The sequence below is a fragment of the Protopterus annectens genome, chromosome 3.part1 (genome assembly GCF_019279795.1).
Source record: "Protopterus annectens isolate FY-2018-M chromosome 3.part1, PAN1.0, whole genome shotgun sequence".
Classification (NCBI taxonomy): Eukaryota; Metazoa; Chordata; order Ceratodontiformes; family Protopteridae; genus Protopterus; species Protopterus annectens.
Genome location: NC_056732.1, coordinates 733648150 through 733674432, shown reverse-complemented (window position 1 = coordinate 733674432; position 26283 = coordinate 733648150). Strand labels below are relative to the sequence as shown.

Sequence of the window (26283 nt, the reverse complement as noted above, 5' to 3'; positions counted from 1 at the left end):
CCTCTGCAATACTTTAACCTTTGTCACCTCCTTTAAAAATTCTTGTTTCTTCTTAACCATCTCGCTTTTTCCTTTATTTCTGTCATATTTTAAATTCCATTTTCATTTTATTGTACACAATAGCTATTAACTTCTGGACTACTTTCTATCTTTCCTGTTAACTCCTGCTTCCCAAATAATTTCCACTACCAATTCCTTAAATTCCTCTCTTTTTAACAGGTAGTGAGGGAAGCACCATTGTCTCAGTTGTACTTCATTACCTTGCATTTTATCTCCGTTATTATTGGTGCATGATAAATAGATTTGTGTCAGAGCTCTCATTTAAATGCACATGTTCCTGAAAAATATAATCTCTGTCTAGTCTAGCCCATTTAGTGCATCTTGGGGAATAATGTATAAATTCTCTTAGAGTTCCTACTACTGAATTCAGGTCTTCCATTCCAAAGCTTTTCATAAATTTCTTTAGACATCCATCTTCCTTGTTGCAAATCAAATTCTAGTCCTCACCTTTAAGAAATATTCTCTGCTGAAAGCTGAGTATTTCTCCCAAAAATTTCTTAAGCTCCATAATAGCAGTTTTAGGTAGAATATAAATACATGCAAGCATAGTCTTCATCCCTTGCCAGTAGCCCTTACTACTACAAATCTACCATTATTGTCTTTTTTCTCTCTCTCTTCCATCACTATTACATACCTCTAGCAATCACTATCATTACTCCCCTTTTTCCTATGTCCCTGATATTCTGCTGAATATACATCCTGAAATCCTTTCTTTTCCAAATTTTGTCTTACATGCATGCCCAAATATTTGGCAGACTGATCTTTTATATAGTTAGTTCTCGTCATCTCCATTTGAACCTATGTCACATTTTTCAAGATTTTTTTCTTTAATGAAAACCTTCAAAGAAATACTACCACAAATCTACCATTATTATTTGTTTTCTCTTCTATCACTATTGGAGCTCCTCTAGCAATCAATATAACTACACCTCCTTTCCTTTGTCCTGATATTCTGCTGAATATCCATCCTGAAATCCCTTATCAAAATTCACATGCTCAGTTCTTCCCAAATGTGTCTCTTGTAGCATTGCTATTTGTACTCTGCCTTTCTTAATATAATTAAATATTCTTAACAACATTCCAAAGTAAGATTGATGGGTGATACCATACATGCATGCCATTGGACCCAACATTTAGATTTAAGAAACAAACTGACCAATTTTTGTTGTCTGTCAAGGATGAGGGGATTATTACTGATACTACTCTTTACCATCTGACAGTATCTGATCCCATGAGCCAGTACATCTACTTCCTCCCCACAATACACAAGGATCTCCACCAATCACTGGGTAGGCTCATTGTTTCTGGCAGGGGTTCTATTACCAAGCCACTTTCACAATTCCTTATGAAATACCTACAACCACTACTGAAATGGGTTTGGTCCTGAATTCAGGATACCACAGAATTCCTACAAGTTAACTCTGAGATGCAGTTGGAACTAGATTGGCTATTGTGTGCTTTGGATGTCTCCACATTACATACTAACATTTCTCATTGGGCAGGCGTGGAAGCATTGGAATATTGGCTTTATAAGTCCAAAATGTATCAACCAGGTTTCAATACCTTTCTGATCTGCAATGCAGAACACATTCTAACCAAGAACGTATTCCATTATCAAAATAAATGCTATTTGCAGGTCCAGGGCACGGCCATGGGGCCTTCTTTTGCCCCTATTAATGCTGACCTTTTCATGGCCCATCTAGTGGTACAACTGATTTATGATAGCACTGTGATGCCCGTGCCCTAGCCCAGCAATCAAGGAGCTTCAATCCTCACCACTAACACCAGAGAGGGCGTCTCATATGAGAGAAAAGGATAACAAATACACACAGTAAAGTGCAATTTCCCTTAACAGCACACAGAGATCACAGTCAGTCCGGGGCCGGTCACTCCCTTGCTCCCCAGGTCCCCAATAAGACTCCCCACTGGCACAGCTATGGGGTCCGGATCTCAGCCTAGCTGGGCAAGCTAAAATCTCCAGAACCCTCTCTGTGCAACCAGTGCTTCATGTCCCTGCCCAAGTAGCTGACACATACACACTTTGAGATAAGAGTTTACACAACCACACAGACACTTCTGGGGAATGTTGGCACAGATTCCCCAGCTGTGCCCCTTTTACCAAGACTATATGGTAGTACCAGCTGCCACCACCCAGAAAATATTATCAGCTACCCAAAGGCCCTTAAAAGGGTGTCCAATTATTACTGTGCAATATTATTATCCAATTGGTAAGTGTGACTAAACAGTCTCAAGGCTTATTAGAGTGACCTGGTACAGGATCCTTATATACATGCAATGTACTCTTAGAGCTTAACTTATCTCTACACATAACCAGCCACATTTAAAAGGTTTTAAAATATTTAATAATAAATAATTAAAACCACAAGACAATACTTTCTACTACACAGTCAGTGCCAGTCAAAAGTTCAGAGATCACACAGAAATACTTAAAATAATTTAGCAATAGTACAGTTCTGACATCACAGAAAAACACTTAGTCTAATCTTTATAATTCCTGGCCACTTCTAGAATAAAACACAGTTCTAACATACTACTTACATAAAGAGAGCATAAGGCAGTGCTGAGTTGGATATCAAGACAAATGCTCAATAATCTCTAGTTCTCTCTGTTTAAATTGAAACTGCAGTTCTGCTAAAACATTACATAATCTTTTACACTTTCCTGGTGTTCCCAGGCTGACAGAAACTGCATTGACATTCTTTTACACTTAGAGCAATAAAGGACATTCCACATGCAAATTCTGGTCATTAACTTTAGCCTTAAAACAATAGGCAGGAAGCCTTCATCTAGCCGGACTGGAGCCGACTTGTAAACATCAAAGGCAGTCATGAAATAATTTTAATTTCAATGGACCAACAAGAAATGCTTGACTTAGCTTTCTTTACATCAGATGGCAGTGTTGCCACATTGTTTTAAGTTCAACATTTTTTTCATTTAACACAACAAGCCTGTGATTCACATTCATATTTACAAATGATAGAATTATGTACCAAATTATATCTGGCTAGGCTGGCAGCCTTCACCCATCTCTACCAGTCTTCACACCCCCCCCCCGAAGAACTCAAGCTAGTTTTTCAAGTGACCCTTAAGAAATGCTGCTTAAGAGGGTCAGGTCTACCTGAGTGTACCTCACCCCATTCCCTATCTTGAGAGCCCATCTGCTTTGGCATTGCTACTCCCACCGCAGTGCTGCACTGACATATCATATGCTTGCAACCCTAGGCTCCATCTTAGCAACTTGGCATTTTGCTGGGTGGCTTTGTTTAGCCATGTTAGGGGGTTGTGAGCTGTCATAACAGTGAATTTCCTTCCATACAAATAAGGCTGAAGTTTCTGCAGTGCCCACACTATGGCTTGACATTCCTTTTCTACAGCTGCATAGCATTCCTCCCTGGGTTGTAGCCTACGACGGAGATAAACCAATGGGTGTTCTTCCCCCTCTGAAGAAATCTGGCTAAGTATAGTCCCCACCCCATGGTTTGAAGCATCCAGCTGCACAACAAATTATTTGCTATAATCTGGACTGGCTAACACAGGGGATCCTCCCAAAGCTTCTTTAAGCTTCTGGAATGCCTGCTCACAAGGGGAGCAGCTATGGTACTATAACTGGGGATGAACTTTCTGTAGTACCACACTGTCCCTAAAAATGCCCTCACCAGCTTTTTAGTAACAGGTGCAGGCGATGCCTGAATGGCTTCCACTTTGTCAGGTCCTGGCCTTATCTTACTACTCCCCACTCTGTGTCCTAGGTAGGAGACCTCAGCCATGCCCACATGATATTTGCTCAGCTTAATGGTCAACCCTGCCCTCTGTAGTCTGCCCAGCACCTCCCTGACATGCTGAATGCGCTCTGGCCAGGAATGGCCGTAGATGGCAATATCATCTAGGTAAGCAAGGGCAAACCCTCCTGTTCCTGCTAGGATATTATCCAACAGCCTCTGGAAAGTTGCTGGGGCATTCTTCATCCCAAAAGTCATCTTTGTGAACTCATACAAGACAAAAGGAGTCACAAAGGCTGACTTCTCTCTAGCACTGGGAGTCAAGGGCACCTGACAGTAACCCTTGGTAAGATCAGTGGTTGGAAGATACTTAGCTCTACCCAGCTGCTCCAGGGCCTCCTCTGTCCTAGGCATGGGGCAAGCATCTGACTCTGTGTGACTATTTAATTTCCTGTAGTCCACACAGAACCTGGTGTTGCCATCCTTCTTTTGTACCAGCACCAATGGGGAGGCCCAGGGACTGTTGGACTCTTGAATCACCCCTAATTACAACATCACTTGTACCTCCTCCCTCAGAGTCTGTCTGACTCTCTCAGTAACCCTATAAGGGGCCTGCCTAATAGGCCTTTGGGGTCCTGTATCCACCTGGTGCTGTAACAGGTGGGTGCAACCTGGTTTCCCAGTGAACATGTCCCCAAGTTCCTGCAAGACTGCTTGGATTTCTCGAACCTGGGTAGTAGATAGCTGCTGGTACATGGCTACTCCTTCCACTGTGATGCCAGCCCGAGCCTCAGTGAGGAGATCAGTCCCCAGATCTCTCTCAGACTCCTCCTGCAATCCACTGCAAATACTCAGCACAAGGGCGTCCCTATCATGGTAAGGTTTCATCATGTTAACATGATACAATTCGTGCCCCTGCTGTCTGCCTAGCAGTTCCACCATGTACCAGTAACCCAAACGAAGACTAAGACCAGTACTGATACCAGACACGAATCACCAAACTTGCTATAAGCACTCAAAAACAGAAAAATCAAAGTGTGCAAAAACACAGCTTTATTTAGCGCTTTCGTCAGAATATAACAAAGACTTCTTCAGAATACTAGAATCAATGACCACATGTCTTAAATACTTTCATTCAAGTAAGTCATGTGATAAAATAATCCAGTGAAAGCCTAACTGATACATTTAAAAACAAACAAAATAGAAACTCTCTTAAAGACATAAAACAAAAGATATTGTATATTAAAACTAAAACATAGCAGCAACATATTAAATAACAACAACAAAAAAAGCTAAAATAAACACTCATTGTGCCTAACTGTCCGATGGTAATTAAAAAACTAGACCCTATATGAGAGCAGTTTTAAAAAACTGACTAGAGATAAACCATCATTTAAACCAGGTGCACATAAGGCGTTTAACCTGATCTGCCAACATAGCTCTTAAAATCTAACAAGTCTTCCCAAGGTCCTCCTCTGGGGTCCTGTGGGACTTTTTCAATAACAACAAATTTGAAACAATGTGAAGAATTATTCTCAATATGCCTATATATTGCACTGTTTTTGTTTTTATTTTTGATGTCTCTAGCATGCTCATACATCTCTTCTTTAAGCTTTCTCTTGGTCTTGCCAATATAAAAACCAGAACACGCCTCACACAAAGCTGCATAAACAACCCCCACAGTGTCACAAGTGAATTTTCCTGCTATTTTAATATAAAAATTATAAATTTTGATCTTATTTACTAATTTAACTAGTGGACATTGAAAACAAAATCCATTTTTTTTTGGTACACTGTTCTTTCTTTTCTAATAGTTGTTTAAGCATGTACCCTTTTCTAAATACGATGTTGGGTTTAGAACCTAATTTTTCCTTAATTCCATCAAAACCCTGAAAAATATGCCAATTCTTATTTAAGATGTAAGATAGAAAATGGCGATCTACACTAAATCTAGTAGCAAAATAACAAATATAGTCCTTGTGATGCGATTGTTTTTCTTGTCCATAGTGACTATCTACCAAAAAACTTTTTTTGCCATAATTCAGAATCGGTACTATAATACCTTTTTCTCTTTTAGTACCTACTTCATTGAATGAATTGTCCAAAAGATCAAACGGATAATCTCGAGATGAAAACATCCAGAAGAAGATGACATTGAGCCAAAAAATCTTTATCTTTCATAACCATACGGGCTAATCTTATAAATTGCACTTTAACTAAGTTCTTCTTTACATGCAAAGGGTGACTGCTGTTATAATGCAGTAAGCTATTACTATAAGTTGGTTTTCTAAATAAATTGCTTACAAAACAGTTATTTTCCTTTCTGATAGTGACATCTAGATAATTAATGCTATCCCTGCAATGTGTATGAGTAAATTTCAGGAACTCTGTAGTATTGTTAATGTAATTTATAAAGTCCTGAATTGCTGTCTCATCACCTGTCCATAAAAAAACAAATCATCTATATAACGCAAATAAAGAATCCATTTATCAGCAAATGAAGAACTAAATAAAAATTTGCGCTCCCACATTAACATAACAATATTTGCAAAAATGGGGGCACATATTGCCCCCATTGCCACACCCGTTTTTTGATTAAAAACTGACCTTCAAAATAAATAAAAATTGTTTTTTTAACATGATGTCCATCAGAGTAACCAGAATGAGTACCTGGTTATTAGTAAACAATAAACTGCCATACAAGAATTCTTCAAACCACTCAATACCAATATTGTGTAGAATAGAGTTATATAAGCTAAATACATCAACAGTCAAGAAAGAAGCATGCTTATCACAATGTAATTTGTTTAGTTTTTTCAAAAAATGCCAAGAATCTATGCATATATGCTTTTCTTTTTTCAGAACTTCTTTAAGTGTGTGGTCCAAGTACTTTCCTATAAATTCCATTTTTGAGCCATTAGCACTAACAATGGGCCTCATAGGAGGGTCCAATTTGTCTTTGTGTATCTTCGGAATACCAAAGATACACGGTGTTCTAGGATATTTAACTACTAGAAATTCTAGTAACCTGTCATCTATTAACTCCTGGTCATACAAATCTTGTAAAGCCATGTCTATTCTTTGGTATGAAACATTCATAAACCTTTTAGAAACTTCTTCATATGTACTATCTTCCAACAACAGTGTATTAATTCTGTTGGTGTAGTCAACTTTAGACATTAATACCACGCCCCCTCCCTTATCTGCTTTATTATGCGAATTGAAGTGTTTTTAATCAGTTCGTTTAACAACTGACTTTCTGTGTTTGATAAATTGTGTGTCATGTTTTCTTTACCAGCTAACATTGCTCGAAAATCAAAATCACATAATTTCTCAAAAACTGTCAAACAATTTATTAAGGGAGGATTAAAAATACTTTTTTATGAAAAGAATAGTTATCACCATTACTAACATTATTACTAAACATTAAACGAAAATTTAGATTTCTCACAATCATTTTTAGGTCTAAAATAACTTAGACTAAATCAGAGCGTCTTGTAGGCACATAGTTTAAGCCCTTACATAGCAAGTTCACAATATTCTCATCAAAAAGGTATGTAGTAAAGTTAAAAACAGTAAAGTCATCTTTTGATTTGATAATTTCCATAACATGCTCACAATTGAAATTGTGTACACCATTGTAATCTTCTGACAACGCAACAAACACATCAAGGGTTTCAACTTGTAGTCCTCTAATAGTCAGCTTTCCATACTCCTCTGCTGACATGCTGCCTGCTCACCCTGACTAACTAAGCTAACAAAAGAAATAAAACAATTGTGATCTGAACTCTGAGTATACACTGCATGGCTGTTTTAGAGTACAAAACACCTTCCAAGCTCACTGTACACAAGCTATAGGATTCACTCTACCCATTACTAATTAATTAATTACTAATTAATATGTGATGTGGATATCCCACCGCTGCCAAACACAAATGTGACACCCGTACCCTGGCCCAGCAATCAAGGAGCCTCAATCCTCACCACTAACACCAGAGAGGGTGTCTCATATGAGAGGAAAGGATAACAACAACACACAGTAAAGTGCAATTTCCCTTAAGAGCATACAGAGATCACAGTCAGTCCAGGGCTGGTCACTCCCTTGCTCCCCAGGTCCCCAATAAGACTCCCCACTGGCACAGCTATAAGGTCCAGATCTCAGCCTAGCTGGGCAAGATAAAATCTCTAGTACCCTCTCTGTCCAACCAGTACATCGTGTCCCTGCCCAAGTAGCTGACACATACACACTTTGAGATAAGAGTTTACACAACCACACAGACACTTCTGGGGAAGTTTGGCACAGATTCTCCAGCTGTGCCCCTTTTACCCAGACTATATGGTAGTACCGGCTGCCACCACCTAGCTAATATTATCAGCTACCCAAAGGCCCTTAAAAGGGTGTCCAATTATTACTGTGCAATATTATTATCCAATTGGTAAGTGTGACTAAACAGCCTCCAGGCTTATTAGAGCGACCTGGTACAGGATCCTTATATACATGCAATGTACTCTTAGAGCTTAACTTATCTCTACCCATTACCAGCCACACTTAAAAGGTTTTAAAATATTTAATAATAAATAATTAAAACCACAAGACAATACTTTCTACTACACAGTCAGTGCTAGTCAAAATTTCAGAGATCACACAGAAATACTTAAAATAAATCAGTAGTACAGTTCTGACATCACTGAGAAACACTAGCCTAATTTTTATAATTCTTGGCTACTTCTAGGAGAAAACACAGTTCTAACATACTACTTACATAAAGAGAGCATGAGGCAGTGCTGATTTGGATATCAAGGCAAAAATGCTCAATAATCTCTGGTTCTCGCTGTTTAAATTGAAACTGCAGTTCTGCTAAAACATTACATCATATTTTACAATTTCCTGGTGTTCCCAGGCTGACAGAAACTGCATTTACATTCTTTTACACTTAGAGCAATAAAGGACATTCCACATGTAAATTCTGGTCATTAACATTAGCCTTAAAACAATAGGCAGGAAGCCTTCATCTAGCCAGACTGGAGCCGACTTGTAAACATCAAAGGCAGTCATGAAATAATTTCAATTTCAAAGGACCAACAGGAAATGCTTGACTTAACTTTCTTTACAGCAGATGGCAATGCTGCCACATTGTTTTAAGTTCAACATTTTTTTCATTTAAGACAACAAGCCTGTGATTCACATTCATATTTACAAATGATAGAATTATGTACCAAAATCTACCTGGCTAGGCTGGCAGCCTTCACCCATCTCTACCAGTCTTCACAAACACACATGACATTTACCTAGAGGATATTGATATTTGGAGATGATATTTAGCTGCAGAACACCTTACAGAATTTGTGGGGTACCTCATTGAAAACAAATGGGGCATATATTTCACAGCTAATTACAACATCAATAGGATTACCTTTTTGGACGTCCTGATTACCAGGAATAATGATCATACCTTGGAATCTGAGGTCTACCGCAAATACCGCCAATACAACTCCCTTCTCCATGCCTCCAGCTTCCATCCACCACACATTTGCAGGATCATTCCTAAATCACAGTTCCTGCAGATGAAGCATATATGTTCACACAATGCCACTTATGAACAATACAAGGAGGATTTAACTATCAGATTTAAGGATAGGGGTTATAAAATGGGAAACATCTTTAATGCCAGGAATTGGATATCTACACTTAACAGGAGAGATCTTTTGAGATACAGGGAGAAGAAATCAGTTAATGAATCTATGATTCGTCTAGTTACAACTTATGGAAGAAACACTGAAATGATGTTAAATAGTGTCCGAAGGCATTGGAATATCCTCCTGGTGGATAATAATCTTTCAGATTTCCTTGAGGAGATATGTCATTTTTCCTTTACAAGAGGCAGGAATTTAGGATCACTCTTTAGTCACTATAAACATGGCTCCAGGACTAAGGAGTTTCCCACACGAACAACCTTGATGGGTGATTTACTTATGGCCTGAGTCCCCTGTGGCCATTGTACCCATTGTGGAAAAGTTATGAAATCTAAACAGTTCACCAGCAAAAATACTAGTAATGTGTTTGACATCTCATTTTTTGCTATTATACAGATTGGGTAATCTACCTTGCCAAATGTACCTGTTCTGCATTTTATGTAGGACAAACCTCCAGACCCCTCAGACTGAAGATATCAGAGCATTACAGTGACATGAGAACAAATAAAATCACTAGTGCACTGTATAAACATTCACTGGTACATAAGAATGCATTTTAGGTTTATGGTGATTGATAGAATCATTGGTAACAGGACCAATAAAGTTGGATGGCACCAAATATTAAATAACAAAGAAAAGAAATGGATTATAAAGTTGGGAGGTTTATTCCCACCAGGGCTTAATGAGTATTTGTGATTGACCAAACAGCTAAAGCCTCATCCACAGGTTGGATTATAAAAGGAAGCAATTGTATTCTTGATCTTTATTACACTGATGAAGGCTATGTATTTCTTATAGCCAAAACCAGTCTCTTACTGTTTCCTTTTATGTTTATAAGGCTAATTAGCCATTTAAGTTATTAAATATTGTATGCTACAGTTTGCTGGCTCCCTTGTATTTTTAGTTTTAATGAAAGCCCTCAAAAAACAAACACCCCCCCAGAACTTGTTAACTTAATACTAACATACACACAACTATGTACATCTTCAAATAATGAAGTTTAACCCTCCTAACAGGAACAACTGCCTCAAATAGACAGCTGCAAACACAGGCCTTATCTAACCTAAAGTTGAGGTTATCCCTGCTAAGATGAATGCTATTAGCTGTGTTCCTACTTATACTATTTGTGTCTGTTCCTTATCTTTATTCCCCTTCCCAGATTTGAATAATCAGGAAACATTAACTTTTAGCCTTGAAGAAAACAGTGCTCTTGTTTTTTTGTTTTTTTTTGCCCTATAATCAGCTGGACTCCATGGAAATATATCCCTCAGCTGCAGCCTTGCAAAGACAAGCTGAAACATTTATTGCTAAAGGAAAACTTTTCATTGCATCCAGTGTTCTCTTATTTACTGGATTCCACTTAAAATTTGTTATTAGATTAAGCTAAGGGTCTTACTCCAAACATTCAGCTATAAAAAATAAGAGAAAACGTATCAGTTCTACATATATTATGATCTGTGTATTTTTGCACCCCCTCCCCCACCTCAACAACCCAAGATTACAGCCTATTAACTTAAACACACTTTTGTCTAGGCTTTTTTCTATTTTTCCATTGTAATACCTACATTTCTTAATACTAAAGAAGAAGAAAGGTAAAAAAAAATCTGTTTACTTACTAATTACATACAACTAATAAAACATGCAGTTTAAATCATGAAAAGTTTTATAGAAATACTGTTAACAGAACTCATTTTACCTTTTTCCTTCCTCTTCTGCCCCCTAGTGTCCTTCCAAACATCAGTGACATGAAGTAAGGCAAATGCCTTTCTGTTCCCCACAAGTTTAACAAAGTCAACAAAATACAGTTTTTCCATTATTTCTTGTACAGCTGTATTTCACAAATGCTATTGATGTTTTGCAATCTCACAATTATTCACTAATTTCCATGTTGCTAGTCTTCTTCCTGTTCATCTCCATCTCCCAAAGCTGGACTTCAGTTCAGTTCTAAGGTACTCCCAGTCCTTCTAGTCAACTCCTGTTCTTTCCTCTATCTCAAGCATTTTCCTTTGGAACATTGGCAAATATTTCACTGGCAAAGTCTCTCCATGTGCTTTATTATCAGATAAATGAAAAGCAGAGTTCCCTTCTGTTTGATGATTCACTTTTTGTTGGACAAACGTTTCTATTTCCTCCTTAGACTGTTCTGCATCAAAATATGACTTTGATCCTGCAAGAAAAAATATTCTAAAGACAGATGGACAAACCTGCCTCTCAATATTCCTGATTGATGGAATACATCTCTCTCTCTCTTCTGCCTGGTATACAGTGAATAATCCTTTTCCACAAACATTCTACTGTCTCCAGATTTTAATACTTTGCCTTTTTGCCACAGTTTTGTCAGGGTCAACTTTTTCTGTTGGTAGGATTGTATCTTTAAATTACAGATCTTGGCTGCTTTTTCATGGCCATGTTTGGCGCATATACAATGTGTGCCATTTCAGTTAACATATCCTGCTGTGAATACCAGTCAAGTTGCTTATTTGTGCCTTCATAAAATTAACACAGTCTGTTTCTTCTAGTTTCTCTGGTATAGCAGAACATCTTATTTTTACCTGTGTGCTCTGTCATCTGATTCTACCATTTTTTGAAACATCCCTTCTTCAGCAGTCTCATACTCGGCCAGCTTTTTTTCTTCATTTCAAACTCTAATGTTTGCAGTTTTATCATCTCCTCTAAATATCTATTTAAATCTTCTTCCATTTTTTTCCAGCATTTTGTCATTTGAGTTGATATTCTTCTTCAGTGTTTTTGTTTATTTTAATTAGCTCTGATCATGTATGACTTATTTTTTTCCTCTAGATTACTGGAAGCCATGTCTTGCACCTGAGTGAAAATGAAATGTCTGACACAGTTTGACCAACTTAACTTTTGGCATTTTAAAATAAAGAAGGAATAATATATAACAAAATGGTACTTCAAGGGCTCACAACATAATGAAAGAGAATGAGGAGTTTGTTAACTGCATACCCACATTAATGGCATCTCATCAAGACTGGAATCTTCCTATGTGATCTCCAAAACTTATGGAAACGCAGTGTTTCTTCAGTCAGAAAGGTACCCTTTATACCCTTGGGTGTGAACTTCGGCCCCTCCAACATCCCCTATCTGAATGCAGCTGCATTGACTCAGTTCTGGTTTCAACAACCTGAGCTATCAATTAGGTCTAATGTTCTCCACATCCATGCAGTTAAAAACATCAACATTTGGCAGGTGTCAAATGTTCTGTCATAAAAGACATTTCAGCGATAAAATTTCTGAATTAAAAAAAAGGCAGCTGGCTAAACACTCTATGTGGCTATGTAAATGGTTGTTGACTGTGATAGGCTTGTCAGGAAGAAACAGTGTGAAATATACAACTGTGCTGATGTGAAAGATTATATGAGCAGACCATAGGGTGTTCTAGTCGGATATTACTAAATCCAAGTATAAATAAGAACAAAGGTGACATGAATGGACCTTTGTGTAGTGGAGAAGCTCAAAGCAACAGTGTAACTGTATGTCCCTGAATGTCACCTTTTAGATTGTTTGAGAGACACCTAAGCCAGAGGTAAGAGAGGAAGAAGGGATGTTGATTGACATGAGAACAGTGTACAGAAAGAGGTTGACAAGAATGGATACAAGAAGATAAATATGGATGAGGTGTTTGTGGGGACATCACCTTCCATTCTAGAAGATCCCAGGTTGAAACGTGCATGGGGTTCCACAATTCATGAACAACAGACCTTCATCTGTTTGGAGAACAAATGCTCTGATGTTGTCAAGTTTCATTTTATCCTCGACATATGGGTCCAGTTCCAAGCATTGGAACTGACTCAGCCATTACTACAGCTTGCCACAGCCAAAAGCTCTCGATCTTTACCCTTACTCACAGTGCTCCTCTCCCAGTTACCTCAGATCTTGTTTGCAGGTTTTCCTGACAGACATGTTCACCATTGCTCTTCAGCTAAGTGTTCTTTCATACTTTAATATCACTGCTTTTTCCTAATTGTTAAGTTTAGAACTCTACTCACCACTCTGTAAGAGGTTTGAATTCGTCCTCTCATTCTTTCTTCTTCCTTTCCTTTCTGTACAACTCGGTGTACTCTGGTCTACCATTGTTGATAGTTTGTCTTCCCTTCTTACGATTTAAAAAAAAAAAGTGCTTTTTTCTTTTCTTAGTAGTGAGTGTTCCTGTTTGTGAGGCCTTTCTAACTGTGGTGCGTGTGTGTGTGTGTGTGTGTGTGTGTGTGTGTGTGTGTGTGTGTGTGTGTGTGTGTGTGTGTGTGTGTGTGTATGTGTTTAGCTGGCCTGCTTCCAACACTGTTGAAATGTTTGGCATCTCTTCAATATGGCTAATAAACCTAAAGTCAAAAGATGCCAGAAATGCGAACACAAAATTCCTATGTCAACTGCTCATTTACTGTGTCTCTATCACCTGAGCCCTGTTCACCTTCAAGAAGATTGCTCAGTATGTCATAGTTTCAGTCACAGGGTACTAGTAGATTGAAGAAAGAAGCTTATTTTAAAGGGTATGCTTCCATCAGCCTTCAGTGAAGCTTTATCTGGTTCAGAGAAGGCCAAGAGCAAGACTGATGTGTCTTTGCCTTCTTCCTCATCTTCTTCTGAAACATTGCAGAAATCAGAAAAGAATAGGAGACACACATGGATTCTTTTGCAGAGCCATTTAAGTCTTCAGTTGTCAATACATCCTTTAACAGATCATCCCTTTTTGGCCCAAAAGTAAGAAACATAATCCAGGTGTGAGAAGGATGGAAAGACCCTTTCTGATGTGGGCATATGTTTTTCCATTCCCCAACAATGCTGCTAGAGGAATCAAAAAGCTGGTGGAAAAATGTGGTTCAGAAAGTCCCAAGGGGCTTTTTAGGACAGATGAGGAGGCAGTTCCTCTACAGCCACAGGGGAGAACTTTAATGGAAGACACCATCCACTTGACAGAAGTGGCCTGCAGAACCAGGGATGTTCTTCATCTCACATTGCTGCAGTCCTTACACTTGGGTAGTCCGCTGTCCTCGGTCGGCCCGAATATCAAAGTATAAGGCTGACGTCGGTCAAGGTGCATTAGACTGACATCAGGACGTCAGGGTACAAATGCGCATGACCGACGTCATATCCTCAGTCTTTTTTGCCGCATGGTCCGATGCAGAAGCAGCGTTGCAAGTGCCGTTCGGCGTTCTGAAATTTTTCGAGTTCGGAGTTTCAGACCGAGTCAAAGTTGGCTAAGTACCCGTTGGGATATTTTGGTTTTTCTTGCCTCAGTGGTTTACCGGATGTCAGAAAAAGTGAATAACTGTATTTCTTGTGGGAAACAGATACCGCATAGAGATTATCATACCTTGTGTATTCCTTGTTTAGGGCCTGAGCACGACGTTGTTGGGTGTCGCTTTTGTGCTAGATTCAATAAGCGCACTATTAAGAGAAGGTTAGATTGTGCCAGGTTAGTCTTTGGGAAGCTGTGCAATTACACTATGCCGTCGGATGCTCCGACGTCCGCTTCTTCAAAGAAGCGCAAGGATAAAGCAGCTAAACTCAGGGTAGACGAGTCATCCGTACCGGACGCCGGTTCTTTAGAGGTGTCGGTGGAGCCGGTGGTTCCACCGGAGGTTTCTCTGGAGGCCCAGGGGGAGACCTTGTTATTGCAGGATGTGGCCTCTCAGGAGGCAAGTCAGGCTGAAGGGGCTTCTCAGGTTACTGTACTCCCCTCCCTTCCTAAGGTGGTTAGGCCTTCTGTTTCCAAGGCTTCTCCCAGAGGCAGGCCAGGTTTAGCTTCAGTTGGTGTCACTCCTAGTTCTTCAGGATCTGTGCCCAAGAAGCATATGCTTAAAATGGCAGAAGATTTGATTACCTTAATTAGAGGTTCTTTGCCCCCTCCTGATAAGAGGCCTAGGGTGGAACCTGAGTTGGGGAGTTTTGAGCAGGCTTCAGATGTTTCAGAGTCTTCGGCTGAAGACTTGCAGGAGTATTCTCCTTATTCTGATTCTGATGTGGATGATTCTACTCCTTCTGCTTCTCCTCCTGAGGATTTTCCTTTTTCAGAGACTCTCCATTCCATGAGGGAGCATTTTAAGTGGGAAGGTCAGGATTTCTCTGATTCCAGGAAAAGGCTTAGGGAATGTCTGTTTTACCCCAGCATAGGCCTTTGGCTATACCTCCTGTTCTGGATGTTGTGGAGGATGTGTTTGCAGAGGCTTCTCTTAATCCTGATTCTTTGCCTCCTGCTCCTGTTAAGCCGGATAGGTATTATAGGGTGCCTGAAGCTCATAAGTTTCTTTTAAGAGTCCTAGGGCGGACCCAGAAACTGTTAGTCAGGGGCCTAAGGGTGTTAAGGCTTCTGTTGTTAAAAATCCGGTTCCTCCAGATAAAGAGGCCAGGGCTTTGGATAGGTGGGGAAAGAAAGTCTATACGTCTTCCACCCTAGCTATGAGGGCTCTAAATTGCCAGTTTCACATGTTGAAATACCAAAACTATCTACTGTCTCAATTGAAGTCTAAGGTAGATGCTCTGGCGGAAGGTATTGACTGTAAAGAGTTACAGGATTTGGTACATGTCTCTGAACAAGTGGGTAAGCATTCTTTGCAATGTGGTTTTGATGCTGTACAGGCCTCGTCTAGGGTGGCTGCCACAGGGTCAGTTCTTCGCAGGCACGCCTGGCTGAGGGATCAGAATTTATCTGACCATGTTAAGACAAGGATTTTGGATGCTCCTTTACAATCTGATGTGTTATTTGGTTCACCTGTTGAGGCAGTCTTAAAGAAAATGGAAGACAAGGCTAAGTCTATGCAGACTGTTAAAGATTTTTTGCAGGTTCAGCCTCGAAGTTTAGCAGAAATTGGCCTACTAATGGGTGGACGTATCCTTCTTATGATTCCCAGTCTAGGGGCAGGTCTAGACGGGGTAGGGGCAGAGCTCAGGGCTCTTTCAGGCCTAGAACAGGAGTTCACCTGCACAGTCTGCTTGGTGAGGGCAGGGGTCAGTCCTTTCGTAAACAGACCCAATGACCTACCTTTTCAGCTGCCAGAGCCTTCTGCCTGGCAGCACCTTTGGGAGGAAGGTTGGCACTTTTCAAAGAAAATTGGAGTTTAATTACCCAAGACAGATGGGTATTGGATATCATACACCAAGGTTACAGGTTTTATTTCCATACCTTGCCTCCTTTCAAAGGCATGCCAGACGTTCCTCCTCAGCAAAGAATAGAGGCTCACAAACAGATTTCTCTGCTGCTCCAAATAGGAGCCATTCAGCCGGTCCCTCTGTCAGAAGTGGGCCTAGGATTTTATTCTCGCCTGTTCCTAGTACCAAAGAAGGGGAACACATGGAGACCAATTTTGGATTTATCTATCCTCAACACTTATCTGGACATTCCCAGGTTCAAAATGTTGATGTTACAACAGCTTTTACCTCTGCTGGGCAAGGATCATTGGATGGTGACCCTGGATCTCAAGGAGGCTTACCTTCATGTTCCTATCAGGTTAAGTTGCAGGAAGTATCTACGTTTCCGGGCTGGGACTTCTCATTATCAGTTCTCTGCATTGCCCTTTGGCTTATCTACTGCGCCCAGAGTATTCACGAAGGTTCTGGCTCCAGTGATAGCTTTCTTCAGACTAAGAGGAATACAGATCTATCCTTATTTGGACGATTGTCTGATTCTGGCTCAAGGAAAAGAAGAACTTCTTCATCATCTACACTATGTGATAGCAGTGCTAAGATGCCTGGGGTATTCTGTGAACGAAATAAAGTCCAGTCTAGTACCCTCTCAGGACATGTGCTTTCTGGGTGTGAGACTGAATACAGCATCCCAGATGGCCTTTTGACCCCGGACAAACAAAAGAATCTTTCTCTTTACTTCCATCAATTGTCTCATCAGTCCAGGCTGACTGCAAGGACAGTCCTTCAAGCCTTGGGGTTCATGGCATCTTGTATTCTGGTGCTTCCCAATGCCAAACTGCATATGAGGAAGCTACAATGGTATCTCAAAATGTATGGACACAGCACTGCCAAGATTTGGACACTGTCATTCAGATAATACCTTGCATTCAAAAGGAATTTTGTGGTGGGCTCAGGAATGTCACCTAAACAAGGGACTCTCTGTGACCCGCCAGAGGCAAGTCAGATTCTAACGACAGATGCCTCAGACAAAGCTTGGGGAGCTCATCTAAATGGAAAGTGGATACAAGACACGTGGCCTGCCAGACTTCTACATCTACATATCAACCTGAAGGAGATGTTAGCAGTCCAATTTGCATTAATAGCTTTCAAGGATTTACTTCTTCCAGGGCAGGTGTTGATTCTAACAGACAACACAACTGTCATGTGGTACATCAACAAGCAAGGGGAACACATTCTTATCCTCTGTGCAGACAAGCAATGATTTTGTGGGAGACTGCTCTCAGTTTACAGCTAAATCTTCAGGCAAGGTTTCTGCCGGGAGCACAGAACTCCTTAGCAGATGTGTTGAGCAGACAAATTATGGATCCCCACGAGTGGAAATTGGATCCTCATGTATTTCAGAAATTGACAGTGTCATGGGGAACTCCAGACATAGATCTGTTCGCTTCTCCACTAAACTACCAGCTGCCAAAGTTTTGCACAAAAAGTTTTCATCCCACAGCTTGGAAAGTGGACGCTCTTTCATTCAATTGGAGCAATCTTCATGTGTATGCCTTTCCACCTCTGCCTCTCCTCCCAAAGGTACGTCTGAAGGTCAGACAGGACAAGCCAAAGATGATTTTAATAGCTCCAGATTGGCCTCGACAGCATTGGTACCCACTACTGAGAAGTCTGGTAGGAGCCTCCATGGCCTTTACCTTGATTCCACACCTGCTGACTCAGGAGAACAGTCATTTACTCAATGTCAAACTTCACTCTCTTCACCTGACAGCCTGGCATATTCTGTTTTAAATCCTGGAGGGTTTCAGCTTCCACAGCAAGTTTTGAATGTTATTTTGGAAGCCAGAAGGCCTAGTACAAGGAAAGTGTACGCAGATAAATGGAAGAGATTTTTATTTTGGAGTGCAGCAAAGCATTTGATGTTTCTAAGCCTAATTTAAGTGTGGCTCTTCAATATCTTACTGAGTTACTGGACAAAGGTTTGTCCTTCTCTTCTATTAAGATTCATGCTGCAGCTATTTCTGCTCACTATGATTGTGACCCACCATTGTTTTCTCATCCTTTGTTTAAGCAATTCCTTAGAGGGGCAAAGAATATAAGACCCCACGGAGAGCTCCTACTCCTGCTTGGGATCTCAATTTTGTGTTGGAGAAACTCACTCTACAACCTTTTGAGCCTGCAGCTACTGCTGAGTTGAAATATTTATCATGGAAGACTGCTTTTTGTTAGCCATTACCTCTGCGAGAAGGGTTTCTGAATTACAGGCCCTTATGGCAGTTGAGCCTTTCTTAATTTTCCATAAGGATAGGGTATCTTTATGCACTAATCCTTCCTTTATGCCTAAAGTGGTTTCTAGTGTGGCTTTAAACCAAACTATTCATTTGCCTACCTTTTATGCAAACCCCAAAATAAAGGGGAAAAGATTTTGCACACTTTGGATATACACAGGCAGTTGCGATATTATTTGAACAGAACTAAAGGGTTCAGGCAGTCTCAGCAGTTATTTGTTTCTTTTGCTTTGAGTTCTCAGGGCAAGCCTGTGTCAAAACAAACTATTTCTAAGTGGATTGGGTTTTGCATTGCTTTCTGTTATTCCCATCATGGCAAGGAGGTTCCAGCTGGGATTAGGCCTCATTCCACTAGGGCTACTGCCACTTCAACAGCTTTTTAAGGGGTGGCAACTAAAGATATCTTGGAGGCAGCTACTTGGAGTTCTGTGCATACTTTCTCTAAGCATTATCACCTTCCACTTTACTCTAAATCTAGGGCTGGTTTTGCCACTGCTATTTTACAGGGCATTTTGGCAGCTCCTGCTTCTTTATAGTTGTGCCATCCTCCCTTACCTCTGCTTTGGGATTCTACCCAAGTGTAAGGACTGCAGCAATGTGAGATGAAGAACATAGTACAGTTTTGTACCTACCATAAATGTAGATGTTCGAAGATCCACATTGCTGCAGTCCAATTTACCCTCCTTCCCCTCTGTAGTTAGAGGCGGTTGTGTGGGTTGGATTGTAAATATTGTGTATATTATATATATTGTACATATTATTAGTGCTAGGGTGGTTGGTTATTGGTTTGTTGTCTTTGGGTTTTGACCTTTCTTGTTAGGGTCTTCTGACATCTGGGGCAAGAAAAGACTGAGGATATGACGTCGGTCATGCGCATTTGTACCCTGACGTCCTGATGTCAGTCTAATGCGCCTTGACCGACGTCAGCCTTATACTTTGATATTCGGGCCGACTGAGGACAGCGGACTACCCAAGTGTAAGGACTGCAGCAATGTGGATCTTCGAACATCTACATTTATGGTAGGTACAAAACTGTACTTTTTAGGGATTCTTTTGCTGGTAAACCCTACCAGCACTCCTGAAAGGAGGCCAGATTGTCCTCCTCTGGAGGCAGTCGGGGGACAATTATCCTTTCACCAAAACACCTGGCTACAAATAACATTGGATACATGGGGGCAGAGGATCATATCCAGAGGCAATACAGTCCCTTTTTCCCCTACCACCTCCAGTATGCAAGAAAATCCCTGATGTTCCACCTAGTCAGAGGGAACACGCAGTTCTACAAATCCAAAAACTGTTAGAAAAATGAGTCGTCCAAGAAGTCCCACCAGACCAAATAGAGTCCAGAGTTTACTCAAGATTCTGAAAACACACAAACAGCCAGCAATTCACCAGTATCTTACTTTCTTTTAATTCCAGCGATCTGGTACCTTGGCAATTCGCCTTCAAGGATCAATGAAGGCGAATTGCCGAGGTACCAGATCGCTGGAATTAAAAGAAAGTAAGATACTGGTGAATTGCTGGCTGTTTGTGTGTTTTCTTAATTTTATATTGACTGCAAGGTGTTTTGAATTTACTCAAGATTCTTTTTAATGGTAAAAATGGCAGGGGAATAGAGACCAGTTTTTGATCCAAGTGTACTGAACAAATCAGTTTGTCAAACCAAATTCCAGATGGTCACGGTACAGTCCATTCTTCCAGTTTTGGAAAAGGATGATTGGATGTCCTCAATAGATCTTCAGGCTGCGTATTACCATATAAAAATGAGCAAATGATCCAGAAGTTTCCTCCACTTCTGGCTGGGAGCCAGTTACTATCAATTCAGAGTTCTGCCCTTTGGTCTCACTTCAACCCCCAGGGTGTCCACCAAATGTATGGCAGTACTAGCAGCTCACTAGCGACTACAGGGATTCTGTGTGTTTCCATATCTAGACAATTGGCTCATTACTGCCCTGAACAGGCATCAATTGACAGAAGCAAGAGACCATGTTCTTCACATTTGTTTTTATTTAGGAATAACTGTAAATTACGAAAAAACAAAATTGACCCCAACTTTGATTGTAGAGTTCATAGGAGTGCTCCTAAATAATTGAACTTCCATAGCTTCTTTTCCCCCTGTAAGGTTACAGAAAATCAGAGTTCAGGTCCAGAAAATCATCGGCAGCAGAAAAGTAACTGCTCGGCTAGTCCTACAAGTACTATGCTCCATGGCATCAAAAATAACTGTTGTTCCCTATAATACTACAATGACTGCTAGCATCGCAATGGTCAATGTTGCACCAACCCATGTCAGACCTGATTTCGATCACCAATCTTTTAGGAAAGATTTAGCTTGTTGGATATGCTCCAAAGACATTCTTCTAGGCCACCACTTTGTCCCATCACAACCCAATGCCATAATGACCGTGGATACCTCCCAGATGGGGTGGGGGCATTATCTGGGCAAGACTGTCCAAGGCACTTGGTCCCCCACAGAGGCCAACTTGCTTAACAACACCCTGGAGCTAAGAGTGATGCTTTTAGTGTTGCAAGCCTTTCTAACTGCTCTTCATTTGTGAAAAATTGCAATCCAAACAGACAATGTGTCAGTAGTTTGGTACATCAACAAACAGGGAGGAACCAAATCCTATCCCCTATGTCGAGAGGCTCTAACAGTGTGGCAGTGGGTGATCCCTTCCAACTGCTTTCTGATAGCAATGCACATTCTGGGGAGTTCCAATGTAATAGCAGATAAACTAAGCAGATCTATTCTCCTGCCTCACAAGTGGTTTCTAAATCCAGAGGTGACAGAAAAAATTTCCCGTCGGTGGGGTCAGCCTTGCTGCAACCTATTTGCCTTGCCCCTAAACAACAAGTGTAGCAACTACTTTGCCCTGATCCCTCCTCTGGGGCAGTCACCAAGAGATGCTGTTCTACATGGTTGGCCCTCTGGTCTGCTGTATGCCTTTCCCCTGATTCTGCTAATTCCTACAGAAAACAATCAGGCTGAAGAGCAAAGTAATCCTCATTGCATCTTTTTGGCCTTAGATATGGTTCCCCTTTCTTTGGCTTTATCTGATTCAACAACCTTGGATTCTGGATCTGGCTCCAGACCCATCCATAGGGATTGCTCCATCCAAACATTATGAACCTCAAGCTGACAGCTTGGTTTCTCCAATTCCATTGATAGGCAGACTGCCTTCATTTTCTTACCCCGGTAAGTCATACTCTCCTAGCCTCTCATAAGCCAACTACCTGTAAACTCTACTCTAGTAAATAGAAGAGGTTTTCCTTTTGGGATCATGACAAGAATATTAATCTTTTTTCAGCTCCCATTGATAAAATCTTAAAATTGTTAGCTTCACTTTTCCAGTCAACCATCAAAATTAAATTAGCAGCTATTTCTAATTTCCATAATGGTTTTGAAGAATCCTCCTTGGCTTCTCATAAGCTTTCAAAGCCTTCTTAAAAGGAATGCTATTGCTAAAACCCCTTTACAAAGATCCTGCCCCACACTGGGATCTAAACTTAGTGTTACAAACCAATGTTTAACCTCCCTTTGAACCATCAGCTGAATGTGATCTAAAGTTTTTGTCCTGGAAAACTTTATTCTTAGTGGCAATAACCTCTGCCAGAAGGATTTCAATAATACAAGCCTTATCATATAGGCCTCCTTACCTGATTTTCCATAAAGATAGAGTTTCACTAAGAACCAATCCTTCCTTTTTCCCGAAGGTGGTGCCAGAAATCAATATCAATCAGACTATTAATTTACCAGTATTTTTTCCTCATTTCACTAACAAAGGTGAATACTGCTTACACTTATTAGATGTTCACAAACAATTATGTAGCTACACAGAACTAAGAATATAAGAAAATCCAACCAATTATTTGTGTCCTTTTCATCTACAAGACGTGGTCAATCAGTGAGCAAAGTGACGCTAGCCAAATGGCTCAGAGATTGTATTTGTTTTATCTATAATAAAAAGAAAATTAATTTGCCTATGTCTTTTAAGACACATTCTACAAGAGCTGTAGCTACTTCAGCAGTTTTTCAATCTAGAGCTTCTATGGATTATATTTGTGCAGCAGCAACTTGGGCTTTTCCTCATACCTTTATTACTCATTACAGATTGGATCTAGTCTCCAGGGGGAAGAGTTTAATTTGGTTCTATGGTGCTCAGGAATATCTTTTCTTGAGTCCTCCCAAGGACTACGTGACAATATCAGATACAGAATTTATGTACTCACCATAAACTTCCATTTGCGTTGGCCATTTTCATTTATCCTTGACTCCCTTCCCTCCTTACACCACCTTTGAAGTTCTTGGAGGAACAGATAATGAACCTATCTCACTAGTGTTATGATTATACAGTTACAGATATGGTCTCTATGAAGGCTTTTTGGGTTGCTTTCACGCTGTTTTTTCTGCAAACTTGATCTGAGGTAACTGGGAGAGGAGCATTGTGGGTAAGGGTAAAACTCAAGACTTTTGGTTGTCTCAAGCTGTAGTAACATCTGAGTCGGTTTTGATGCTCAGAACCGAACCCATATGTCGAGGATAAATGAAAATGGACAACACAGATGGAACATTATGATGAGTGCATAGTCTTTTTTCCTGTAAGTCTCCACCTTGCACTTGTACAGCATTACCTCATGCTTTGTGAACACACTTGAAATGTTCCACTCAAGTGCCTGATTACAAATGGGAGATCTTTGAAGACCACCCTGAACTATGCTAATCCAAAATCCAAGCATTCTCATACATCTATCCATCAATTTTTACATCCCTCAATTTGCTTAAACTTTTCATCTGAAAAATCAGCATTTTTTTGAACTGGACAAATGATCTCCTTAGACCCTTTTCAGCCACATTCCAGACCACAATAACGGGTAACTGGGGTGATATGGAATATTTAAAGTAGCTAATCAAGCAACAGATTTTTTAGGGAGTGGGAGAATACTGGAGTGCATAGAGAAAACTTAAACAGACACAGCAAGGATGCACAGACTCTGCATAGGCAGTGAACAGTTGTCAGGAATGAATCTCAGACCCTGGTTTATAGACAGATATGTTAACTACTGAGCCAGCATGCTGGGAACTGCTATTAGAGATTCTCCAAGGGGAGGACAATTACAGGAAATGGACTGATCTAGGCTTTTGTATGTCTGAAAAGCAATAGAGACATGCTTAATTAATCTAGAGACAAATATCACCACCCTAAACTATATCTATCTGTCTGTGTATATATCAAGACTGAGACATAGTTAGCTTCTGTGTTACAAGTACTCAATTACAACAGATTAACTGCCATATTTTCATTTTTTGCCAGGTTAATGTCAAACTCTGGATGAAGCAAAGGAATATACACCAGTTGCAGAGAAAGATGAACAGATTCGAAGAATGGGAAATGCACCTTTTGTTTATACCTGAAAGAAATAAGAAATGTGTGCTCACATTGCTTTTAGTTCTTCTTGGACTGCTGAGCTCCAGGGCTAGAGTTTTTTGTGTAAATAACTTTCCTACTGATTCAGCTTTTATGGCATTTCAGAATACTTCAAACCAAACATTTAAGCTGTAAATACTCAGTGCTTTGTACAGACATGTTGCTGTCTAATGTTTGTGTGGGTTTTAGAGAGAAGATGCATATTTCTAGAACTCTGATACTACTTTTCTACCAGTTCTCTGCTGCTGAAGCAAATATTTAAACTGTATCAAGAAAAATGTATGATCTGTGTATTTTATTCACATTATATTAAGTTGTAAATGATACTAATGCCATATGTCACTACCCACTGGCACTATATTAAAGTCTGATATGCTATGTAGAGACTACTGTCTTGCTCTGCATCTCCATTTAATTCACAGATTCTGTTAATGTAGCCATAAATGGAACAGTAGCTTATAAATATTGTTTGCTGATAACCATATGATGCTCCAGTCATACAGAAGCATCAAAATGTTATCCATTAGTTTTCATTTCTCATTAAATTCTATCAGACAGTGCACCCACTCATAGCACACTACAACACTAATTCCTTCTGCAGTTTAAGTTGTTGTTGTTGTGTCTTTCGGCTTTTTCTGGTTAGGGGTCACCACAGCGGAACTCCGGTCCGCTAATGATTGGCAGCAGATTTTTATGTGCTGAGTTGCCAGCTCTGACGCACAATCTTCAACGAAGGTACGCCCATTCATGTATATCTCCACACAGAAGATGCTCTAGTTGAGAATCAAACGGGACAACGTCATACTGTGAGGTGACAATGCTACCGCAGCACCACCACCGCAGTAATCTGGCTAAACCCAAGGCTGTAATCTCAGAGCTTGGACTATAAATGAAACAATCATATCAGAATAATACTTCTCACATTTCCTCCACAGCTTCACTACCATATCCATGATTCATTCACCATCCTCAGTTCCTGAAGTGAAACTGACATACAAAGGTAATTAAGATATTTTCAGACCACAGAAAAGCAATGGTCAAAAGGGTGGCACTGGTGAATTATGTCATTATTCAGGAAACCTTCAGTTTCTGCTTGTAATTTTATATACAACACTATGGTTTCACAACACATGCAAAGAATTATTCTGTTTATTGTACTTCATTTGCACACATTTTATGCATTAATTCATACAAGCAATACAATGCAACTTCTTTGCTACGGGTGAAACTTCATATCTTTCTATTTCAGGTGGCATTTCCAGCTGTTTACATTTAACCATTAATTTATAGAATGGTGATCCATGTACTTTTAACATGCTACAAGGAAATAACTGTGTAAGCTCTTAACTTCATAGACCTTTTCCAATTTATATAATTAATCTTGTACAATAAAGATTACATGCAAATATAACATTCTAATATGCAGCGTGATTCTTCATGTTTTTTTTTTTTTTTTTTTAAACAAAGGCTTTACTGAAGTTTCACATCAGTACAAGAATATGTACTAGGAACTACAACAAGTGTAAAACATTAGGTCTGCTCAGTAGCACACAAGTTAGGTAGGTGTTCACTTGAGCGAAACCACTGTAAGGTTAGAAACTTACAGGGAGAAAGGTTATTTATTTATTTTGAATTTGTTAATTGGGATATAGCACTGAACCCACCAAACCTATTTCAGTCTCAGCCTGGTATAAACACAACATATATATACAACATGTACAAAAGAAAAAAAATAATGTATGTATTCACCATAACGTTCCATGTGAGTTGTTTATCTCGCCTTTATTCTCACTGATGGGTTCAGAGCCGATCCTCGGCTCCGACACGGCCGTTAGAAAAGCTCAAGGTTTCCCAGTAGCTCGAGACCAAGCCCCTTATCCCATGATGCACTGCTGGAATTACCTCAGATCTTGTTTGCTGCGTGTATATATACCCCTGTAAGGGATGCACTCCCCAAGAAGGAAGAAGAAG

At 40.0% G+C, this 26283-nt stretch overlaps 1 protein-coding gene across 1 annotated transcript in view; it reads left to right on the top strand.

The window, feature by feature from the left end:
• Positions 1–25001, top strand: part of LOC122798278 (fibrocystin-L-like) — a 399773-nt gene extending 374772 nt beyond the window's left edge. Inside the window, exon 18 of the mRNA XM_044067090.1 lies at positions 24199–25001. Within this exon, the coding sequence (XP_043923025.1) occupies positions 24199–24203 (5 nt within the window). The 3' untranslated portion in view covers positions 24204–25001. The remainder of the gene's footprint in view (positions 1–24198) is intronic.
• Positions 25002–26283: the final 1282 nt, after the last annotated feature.